The 10,671-nt window shown below is 39.5% G+C and overlaps 1 protein-coding gene across 3 annotated transcripts in view; it reads left to right on the forward strand.

The window, feature by feature from the left end:
* Positions 1-10,671, forward strand: part of LOC108311670 (hydrocephalus-inducing protein homolog) — a 225,281-nt gene that overhangs the window by 60,079 nt on the left and 154,531 nt on the right. For all 3 annotated transcript variants that reach the window (XM_017539206.2, XM_037742244.1, XM_037742245.1), the window contains 2 exons: positions 280-399; positions 2,831-2,965. In XM_017539206.2, the coding sequence (XP_017394695.1) occupies positions 280-399; positions 2,831-2,965 (255 nt within the window). The remainder of the gene's footprint in view (positions 1-279; positions 400-2,830; positions 2,966-10,671) is intronic.

The following is a 10,671-nucleotide window of genomic DNA, read 5'->3' on the forward strand; positions in this document are numbered from 1 at the left end:
AAAAATTTATTCCTTTTCCTTCTGACTTGTGTTATGTTGAAAAGTAGTCATGTATTTTTGCTCCTTGGAAGTTAAATATTCTTTTTTCTTCCCTCCAGTTTCTTTCACACATTCTTTTTTCCTGTGATTTCAGTGCTTTTATAATTATGTACCTGGGTATGGATATTTTTTGGGTATTTCCCATGTTTAGTTTTAATATCCACAGGTCTATGTAGTATTTTATTATCTTCCCCGGTCACTTTTGGCAACTATAACAATAATTTACTCTTTCCTCTGAAGTTTTCAGGAATTGACCTGGATCAGGCATTATTCCAGCCCTTTCCATCAGAAATTATATTCCAGAACTACACTCCCTGTGAAGTCTATGAAGTTCCACTGATTTTGAGGAACAATGACAAAGTGAGTATGTTCTCTGGGGTGGGTGAACTTTTCCAGGATATATGAAAATGGGTTAAAGTAAAATGGGATCTGGAAAGATCTTTGATAAGTTCTTTAATTTGATAGACTTAGGAAAATAGTATGGAAACATGTTCTTTGATTATAAGTTTAAGGAAGACAAAGCTGTGTCTGTTTGTTTGTTGCTATATGTTGAGTCCTAACCAGTGCCTAACAAGTAGTGAACTCTCAACATGTGCACTAACTTTTGTGGATTAAAGGATTGACCGGATGAATGTCATGGGATTCTCAAGCATGAAAAATTGAGCTAGGTTTTTGTTTAAGACAGGGAAATTACTGTTAATGTTTATGTAATCTTCATTAGAGACACCACTTCCCCAATTCAAGGTATAAACTCTACTCACAAGAATTGCGATTGTTGAGCGTTTATATTTATATTCTGCAAATTGTACCTTTTAAAAACCTTTCTTTTCACTTCTAAAAAATGTAGGTCCCTTTCCTTATTTTCTGTCTTCTTTCTGTAGGAGATAGCCTTCAGAGTTTGTCTAGAGTCAGTTTTGGAAGGCTTCTCTCACTGTCTGTATCTTGTCTCTTTGTAATTGCAACAGAAGATTTCTTTTCCAGCCTAATGACTTTTTCTTCAGAGATGAATTAGGGTTTATTTCAAGAAAAGAGAAGGAGTTCAGCATGAAGCAAACTTGAGTGTGAAAAGTAATCAGATGTGGAGGAAAGCATTGGAGAAACGGGAAACTCTGGTTATAAAGACAAGGAGGAGTACTTTCAGGGGTCTAAGAATATGAAGACAAACAATTCTAGCCGTAAGACAAAATAGAATACAAGTGAAGACTATGCAAGAATCCCCAGAAAATGGGAAGACTTGCAGTTATATTTGGTACAGCAGCTCATTAAGGGAATCAGTGATGCCTCGCAGAGATCAATGGGTGATTTAGTGACAGCAAAGCCAGACTCTGGAGAAAATGGTCTGTTTCATTCTTTTCTGCAGTGGCATTAGTAAGATCAGCTCATGGGACAGAAGCGAAAGAGAAGGAAAAGAACCCGAGGTGCACAAGGTTATACACCTAGACCTCAGAAGAGGAGCATTGCACAGACATTAGGACTCTATCTTTACATGCAGTTTGGTTCTCTCTTCTGACTTTCTTTTCCCTTTCTATATTACTTTTTGACTCTGGCTAAGGTATTTTTAGACTACTAAAATGGTACAGTACAAAGCATCCTTTGGCCAGCCCTCTCTGACCTTAAACAAGAATTGGTCATCAGTGGTTGTTTAATAGCAAGTTGGGGTAAAGGTCATGTGTGAGTTTTGTCTGCCAAACACTCAGTTCTCATGGATAACCCAACATCGCTTGATAAGATGCAGCCAGAGTGTTGGCCACATGGAAAGAGGGTCCCATCCAAGGAACGTCCAGCTACCAGCAAGCAGACAGTTCTCTCCAGGCGTGGCATACTTGCCGTCTGGTGACTCCAGGACCCTCATACCCGGTGGCTGATATACCTGCTCCTCTGCTTCCTTAGTTCACAGTCTCATAAAGAAGCATGGGAGAGATTTAGGGCCCCAAGAAATGCTTTCTGTGCCATTCACCTTTTATTTGCTTCCTCACTGGCATGAGGTACAAAAGATAGAGCCTGTCAGGTTATTATTTTTGTGTATCTCTCTCTCGCACACAGGATGAGAATAAGCCAGAACACTAATAATTTTACTTGGGATACAAAGGTAAGGACCCAACCTCCAGAGTCAGACTAATCTGGGTTCATATTCCAGCAGAAGTTGGGAGTTGTTCTGAGACTGGTGTGGGGGATATCCTGCTCTTTTTTGCTCTTGCTTTGTGGTGTGTTTACTCAGGACCATCCCATGGAGCGGCGGGTGGGGTGGAGCTGGGCTGGGACTTGACTCCTAGCACCTTTGCTTGGTGGAACTGCATTGCTTTGGGCGGCGTCTGTAACATGGGAGTCATAATGAAGCTCAAAGGTTATTGCGAGGATGAGGTGGCATGTCATGTACCGTAGATGGGCCATTGAAGGGGTGCAGAAAGTGTGACTTCTCTCATAGCACTTCTCAAATGCTCACATGTTGGGAAATCCAGCTTAACTCTGTTATGTGGGTAAGTTTTAGCTGATTAAGCAGTTCACCCTTGAAGATCGTCACTTTTAAATGATTTAATTTTAAAATGAATAAAGACTTGCAATAATTATAAAAATAAGAATAATATTGATAAAAATTAAAGCGAAAAGGTATTGGGTGCTTACTTTGTATGGCATAAAAATAAGTACTACCATCATCTCCTTTTATGCTTGAGAAAACTGAAGTTCAGACCTGACCAAGGCGACACGTCTAGTAAGTAATTGATGGAGATTTCAGTCTGTGTTTAACTCTGCTTTTCCACATGTACAATGTTCATCCTGTGTTTCCCTGCAGATTCCAAGGTTGGTGAAAGTTGTGGAGGAAAGTTCGCCTTACTTTAAAGTAATCAGCCCCAAAGATATTAGCCGCAAAGTGGCTCCTGGAGTGCCCTCTGTATTCCGAATCCTCTTTACCCCAGAGGAGAACAAGGTAATACCAGGACTGGCAAGAAATTGGATACTTGTACTGGCAGATTGCAATTCAATTCTGAATATTTACAAAGGTGGTGGTGGTGGTGGTCTTGGTGTTGATATTTGTGTTGGTAGTGTTGGTGTATGGTGCTAGTGCTGGAGGGTGGTGGTGGTGGTGAGTAGTGATGGTAGTGATGGTAGTATTGATGATGGTGGTGATGGTGTAGATGGTGGTGGTGTTATTGATGTCAGTACTGGTGTTGTTACTACTAGTAGTGTTGGTGGGTAGTGGTGGTTGGTGGTGTAGATGGTGGTGTTATTGTCACTAATGGTGGTAGTGGTGTTGTTAGTATTCGTAGTGTTGGTGGGTGGTGGGTGCTGCTGTAGAGGGTTGTGATGCTGTCATTGATGGTGACGTAGATGGTAGTAGTAGTGGTGTTAGTATTTGTAGTGTTGGTGGGTGGTTGCGCCGGTGGTGTAGATGGTGGTGGTATTGGTAGTATTGGTGGGTGATGGTGATGGTGGTATAGATGGTGACGGTGCTGTCATTGATGGTGGTGTAGGTGGTAGTACTCGTGAGAGGAGTGCTGAGACAAAGGATAAAGAGTTTGGCTCTTAGGAAGTTTAGGGCCTTAGGTGGTGAGGACCTTCCTCCCCAGATTATAACTAGTTTGCAAAAGAAACCCAAGACTCACACATAATATCATAGTATCTGCCTCAGTAATGGTAAAGCCAGAGCTGAGAGCAGAGGCCTGCCTGGCCTCTCACCCTGTCAGCTCACAGGCAGTCTAGGAAGAGCCTGCAGTCTAAATGGAGGCCATTTTCCCTCAGCACCGCTGCAGTGGTGGGGAGGCGAATGAAGCCCAGTCTCACTCTCCTCAGTGATAGAAATTCCAATTTCTCCTAGGAGGGACGGAGCAGGTATGGGGGCCTGAGGGTGGAGGCTTCCTCCCCAGCCCTTCTCCAGGGGGTAGAACTATTGGTCAAGTTTTCTTCTCTGTTGGCCTAAATGGGGACTTGTGAGGAAAAGAGTTTTACCAGCATGATTGGAGGAGTGAGGACAGAGAACAAGTCTGAAATATGCAGAATAAAATGCAGGTTGTATATCATGTTAACAGCAGGTCTCCTTATCTGTGTTGCACTCTTATGGTTGGAATCAACAGAGCACAGCGGAGTCAGAACTGGCTTCCTCACTGCCATACCTCTCAGCTGCTGTCAGTGTCATTACCAGTATTCCCTCTACTATTGCTTGTTGTTGCTACTTTTCTGGAGAGCAAGGATAGAGAATTTAATGTGGTTTGTTAAGCGCGTACTCCTTGTGGTGAGTGGTTAAAAATTCCATTATAATAATACCTTACTTATAATTTTGCCACTTTGTAGTATTACTATTTATATCTCGGGTTGCATTTATGAAACTATAATTTTGTTTGAGGTTCTACTGAAATAAATAAAAAGATAAGTCCAGATGTAGGGCTTTTTGTTACATATTGTTGAAGTCCTCAATTTTTCTGGAGGCTCTCTATCTGAATACTATTTGTGGGGAGAACAGTGTCTGGATTTACTCTGCGTATGAGATTCCTACACCATCTTTTTCTGTAGAAAGCTGATTATAAGCCTTTGTGCAGCTTGAAATACAAAGCATACTGGATTTCAGGAGGTGGGTTTCCTTAGTTTTTTCTGTGCTGGAAAAAATATGTCTTCTATTGGATAAGTATCATTGTACCTGCACCTAGTCTGACTGAAAAAGTGATACATGAGACTTTCTGGAGATGGAATGGTTTATATTGGCATGAGGATTACATGGCAGAGTTCATTTGTCAAAACATTTAATATTTGTGCTTTTCCATATATACATACATTTTACCTAAAAAAACCTATATAACAATAGAAGAGGGAGAGAGTGGATAGAGGGATAGAGGGAATCAGAATAATAGAATGTTAAGAGTTGTTCAGTCTGAGTGATGGGTACATTGGGGTTTGTCATGCTAGTCTGTCTTCTTTGTGCATGTTTTAAATTTTCCATAATCAAAAGCCAAAAGAAGAGAGAGACTTATGACTGTTTATCTATCCAGCAAAGAAATAGTTGAAATTTATTTAAAGTTTGTTGCTACGTAGTTTATCAATATGAAATGCTAACATTTCTGGTTAGGATCATTACTTCACTGTGTTTTGTGGCTGTTTATCTCACTCTCAGCTCTTTCACTCCTTCTTACCATTCCATTTATCCAGCATTGCATGTCTATTGGGAAACTCCTAATTTAAAAAATTAACTAAGTTAAATGTTGTTATACTGTTACTTCTAAATAGTTGAAAGTTATCAAAAGCTGTGTGTATGTTTGAGGAGACATAGTGAAGATAATGGTTACCTGTGAGAAATTCAGCTCTGCAGTTTTAGAGACATTAAGATCTTGTGTTGGACTTCGTTCTAAACTCTGTATAATTTATTTCCAAAGACAGAGTTGTTTTCTCATTTTGCTGGCTAGCTAACACTGATGATGGCGTAGTCAGTATCTACATTCGCTTTCACTGTTGGAAAGTCAACAGGGCCATGCACAGAATGACCTGCTAGGGTTAGGCATGCTGTCTTTCAGGCTGCTCCAGAATGCAGCCAACAAGTGGCTAGAGCCAGATTTATTTTAGGAAAAGTGAAAGTCATTCATTTCACTAAGCGTCACTGTTTCTTCACTTGTCAAAATTGATAGCCAAAGTACATGGTTTTTTCCTTCTTGTCCCCTGCTGATCTGAGCACACTCCATTCTCATTTACCGTCCTCACATCTGGAGGGTGAGATATGTAAATTGCAGCATGCCACAGTTAATAAGCCAGTCTCCTTTCAATTGGATTTTCAATACCCATGTATATTATATTAGCACATCGAAGATGGTAATGCAATTTACATTTTTCCCCCTGTCATCTATTAATCTGGCTGCCTGGGAGATGGAACTTGTTAAGAATGCCTAATGCCCAGATAACAGGTGCAGCAAATTCACTTTGGCTTTCCTTATCGCTCCTCACACAGACTTAAAAAAAATGATTGGATATGTTATTAATCTAATAATCCTAGTGTACATATCATACACTGTAGAAATATAATAGTTCATGTCATCATAAAATAACACTATAAGATTCTAGAGCCTGACATTTTTCTTGACCTCTTAAATTTGTATCTTTACCATTAAAATGAGAATGAAAAATATTAGGCTTTCGTGGGAAAGCAAAACATAGTCCTTCCTTGGACTTAAACCATCGGTTTGCAGTGTATTGTCATATGGAAATGGCAGCAAGCTTTGAAGAAAGTGATGCAACTGGGTGGCTCAGTTATGGTTTAAGAAAATGTCTAATTTGTTGTCAGAATGGTGTTTCCAACTTGTCACTATGAAATTTAAAAACCGTAGCCCAAGAAGAATAGAAAATGCAAACATGTTTTATGTTCTCTATGTATACAATAATAATAAAACTTATACTGCCAGCAATTTGAATTTAAATGTAGGTATCATAAAATTGCCCACAATCAATGACTTTTGTTGGCAAAAATAATGATCAGGATTTTATTTTCCTCCTGCCTGAAATTCGCTCTCCCCAGTTCTATCTGGATTACCCCTGTAGTCCCAGGACCTGGCACAGGGCTTGACACATAGAAAGGGTGCAGTTAAGTATTTATGGAGTGAGATAAGTAAGTAAAAGTTAATCTAAGAAAATATAAAGAAGTTTCTTTGACTTGAGATTGGCCTACAGATGATAAGAGAATGTAAAAAAGGCTCAAATATCTTTTTGTGTCATGAATATATTAGATGTTAACTTTCTTCCTTGTCATTTCAATTAAGATAACTAGGAAGTCTTCTCTAAGAAGTTTGTCTTTCTTTTGTTTCATATTTTCAGATAGTCATATCAATACTTTTTAGCTTTAAAGGACTTCATAAATATAATTTGATAATAAGGCTAACAAGGATTGTGGGAATTTTTTTTTTATTTTTGTAAACTTTTTTTTTCTGTGATCAGTCGGCAAGGAAATTTCTTTATGAAAAACTCTTGATAGTATAGTAGCTAGAGAAGATATTAAAAATGAATCATATTCTTTCATTTACTCTGTGCCAACACCAATTTTCTGAGCCAGATCCAATGGAGAATAGAACAAGCTTTGGCCTTCATGGAGCTTACATTTCACGATGAATCAACAAACAAATATGTATAATTTAATGCCACAAATTGGCATAATAGAGGGTAGGGAATGATAAGGGCTCTGTTTTCTTTCAAAAGTAAGGCCAAGGAATACTTCTCTGATACATAGATTAAGGGAAGACTCCTCTGGTGACATCTGGGCAGAGAACTAATATAAGCAATGCAAATATCCGAGGGAAGGGCTGTCTAGGAGTAGGAACAGCAAGTGCAAAGGCCCTGTGGCAGAAACATGCTTGGCAGCAGGCTCGAGAAAGTACAAGAAGGCAGCGGGGTTGGAGCAGAGAAAGCTGTTGGAAACATGGTAGAAAATGAGATTGCAGAAGGTGAGCTCATGAAGGATCTTAGAAGCCATGCAAAGCGGGATAGGAAGCAACCACAAAGTATTTAAAATATTTTTATTATGGAAGGCTTTATTTTCCTCATATGCAAAAGTAGAAAGAACAGCATAGTGAACTGTCATCTTTTCAAATCTCAGCACATGACCAGTCTGGCCTCATCTGTCCTGCTGCTTCCCCTAGACGATTTTGAAGCAAGTCCCATACAGCATGTAATTTCATCTGTAAATATTTCATTATTTTTCTCTAAAAGATAAGGGCCTTTTTAAAAATTAGCAAAACCACAGTACCATGATCAAGCCTAAAAAAACCACAGTCACTCCTTAATATCATCACATATCCAGTTGATAGTTTGGAACTTGCTTTTAAAAAACCAGCTTTAAAAATGTTGGTTAAAAAAAACAACAACATTGTATACTAAGCGCAACAATGGTTCACAATTAAGAAAAAGTTTTTTTTTTAAATTGGTTTTCTTTTTTTTTTTTGAGATGAAGTTTCCTCTTGTTACCCAGGCTGGAGTGCAATGGCNTTAGTAGAGACGGGGACTCTCCATGTTGGCTAGGCTGGTCTCGAACTCCTGACCCCAGGCAATCCACCTTCCTCAGCTTCCTAAGGTGCTGGGATTACAGGTGTGAGCCACCGCACCCGGCAAGATGTATACTTTTATTGTACAGCTGCCAGGATTTACTGATGGATTGATGAAGCGTACAAGAAAGAAATGCACCTAGTTTGAACTGTAGGATTTTGGCTAACAAATGGTCAAATGGTGGTGTCATTTACGGAGATAGGGAACAGAGGAGAAAAAGCAGGTTTGTGAAGCTGGTTGTTCAGTTCATAACTGAAGTGATGGCTTAAGCCTGTGGGCTGCCAGAGCCTCCCAGCTCATAATATCTGCATTAATTGTAAGCCAGCAGAACAATATATAATGATGTATAGTGTAGTATAGTCTTATCAAATGCATTGCTTCAGAGATTGAAATACATTTAAAGGGACTTGTTTAAAGAACTTTATACTCTTTTATGGATGTGTGAATTGATTATGAAAAAATTTATAATTCTAATCAAACTTCAAACCTGGCTCATTTGGGAACTTGAAAAGGTTTGAAAACATCTCTCTCAATATTTCAATTAGCCTCCTAAACTATTTTCAGCTGCCTTTAATTCCTTCTAGAACAAGGCAGCCGATATGTGAATATAGAATAAAATGAGACAAACACTTCAGGGTCTCCTCTTATCCGGGATTGAGTGGCATCTTTTGTTCTAGCTCTCAACGCTCAGTTAATGCTCAGTCTCTACATGTGCCAGGGGCTTTTCAGTTTATAATTCCCAACAAAACACGTGCCGGCTGGATTTGATCTAAGAAAAAGCAAAAATAGTACTTATCTCTTTAGGATTCTGTAGTAATCAGACGAGGCTGTTGTATTGTTGAATTCTGTGGGGTTTTCTAAGATCAACTGTGCTTAGTGCAATTTGTACTTCCTCATGTCTGGATATAATAAGTTTTGAGTCTGGTATTACCATCTGGAAACTAGAATCAGTTGCAGAGCTTAGAGTCTAACAATTCAATTTTTTTTATTTTTATTTTTATTTTATTTATTTATTTGAGACAGAGTCTCACTCTGTTGCCCAGGCTGGATTGCAATGGTGCGATCTCGGCTCACTGCAGTGTCTGTTTCCTGGGCTCAAACAATTCTCTGCCTTGGCTTCCTGAGTAGCTGAGACTACAAGTGTGGGCTACCATGCCCAGCTAATTTTTGTAGAGATTGGGTTTTGCCATGTTGGCCAGGCTGGTCCTGAACTCCTGGCCTCATGTGATCCACCTGCCCCGGCCTCCCAAGGTGCTAGGATTACAGATGTGAGCCACCATGCCCAGCTAATGTTTTGTATTTTTAGTAGAGACGGGGTTTCACCATGTTTACCAGGATGGTCTGGATCTCTTGACCTCGTGATCCACCTGCTTTGGCCTCCCAAAGTGCTGGGATTACAGGCGTGAGCCACCGCGCCCGGCTTAATTGGTTTTCTTAAATCAGGATCCAAACAAGTTTTGCTCGTTATTCTCATCACTTCGTTTAGAATGGCCCCTTTCCCCCTTTGCCTGTAACTGATACATCTGTATCCTTGATTAGATTCATTTAATTTTTTCTTTTTTCTTTTTGGTCATGAATCCAATAAAGATCATTCCCTGCATCACCGAGGGTTAAGTTTCAAATTCCATAATCTATTTTGCACTTACTGGTTGGAATTATTCTAAAAGCAACAACAAAAACAACAAAACCAAAACTTTCCCTCACCAGCTTTTCAGCTACCCTGAGTTACAGTCCGTTCCAGAAAGACAGGAGAAATGCTTGATCCTCTCCTTTTCTCCAGCCTAATGGGTTGTGATTAGGAATGACACAATCCGACTTACATTTTAGGACCACTCTGGCTGCTGAGTAGAGAACAGACTGAAGCGTGGGGCACGTGAGGTGAGGTGTCACAGCTAGTGGCCTCCCCTTGACATTCAGTTTCTCTTTCCTCGCTGGTAAGAGAACCACAATTTTAAAAATTAATTTTTAATTGACAAATAAAAATTATATATATTTGTGGTGTTCAACATGCCGTTTCAATAGATATACACACTGTGGAATGACCAAATCAGGCTAATTAATATATACATTACCTCACATGCTTGTCATTTTTTTGTAGTGAGAACATTTAAAATCTACTTTCTTAGCATTTTCAATCTTACAGTACATCGTTATTATGTTGTATAGTAGATCTCCTAAACATCTTCTCCCTGTCTAACTGAAATTTTGTACCATCTGATCAGCATCCCCAAATTCCCCAGCCCCAACTCCTGGGAATCACCGTTCTACTTTGCTTCTGTGTGTTTGACTGTATTAGATTCCACATATAATTGAAATCATGCAGCATTTGTATCTCTATGCCTGGCTTATTTTACTCAGCACAATTGCCTCCAGGTTCATCCATGTTGTCACAAATGATGGAATTTCCTTCTAAGATTATACAGTATTCCATTGCGTGTATATACCACAATTTTTTTTTTTTTGACAGTCTCACTCTGTTGCCCAGGCTGGAGTGCAGTGGCACAATCTCAGCTCACTGGAACCTCCACTTCCCAGGCTCAAGCAATCCTACCTCAGCCTCCCTAGTAACTGGGATTACAGGTGCCCACCACCACACCCAGCTAATTTTTCTTTTCTTTTTTTTTT

The sequence above is a fragment of the Cebus imitator genome, unplaced genomic scaffold, assembly GCF_001604975.1.
Source record: "Cebus imitator isolate Cc_AM_T3 unplaced genomic scaffold, Cebus_imitator-1.0 Scaffold117, whole genome shotgun sequence".
NCBI classification, from domain to species: Eukaryota; Metazoa; Chordata; class Mammalia; order Primates; family Cebidae; genus Cebus; species Cebus imitator.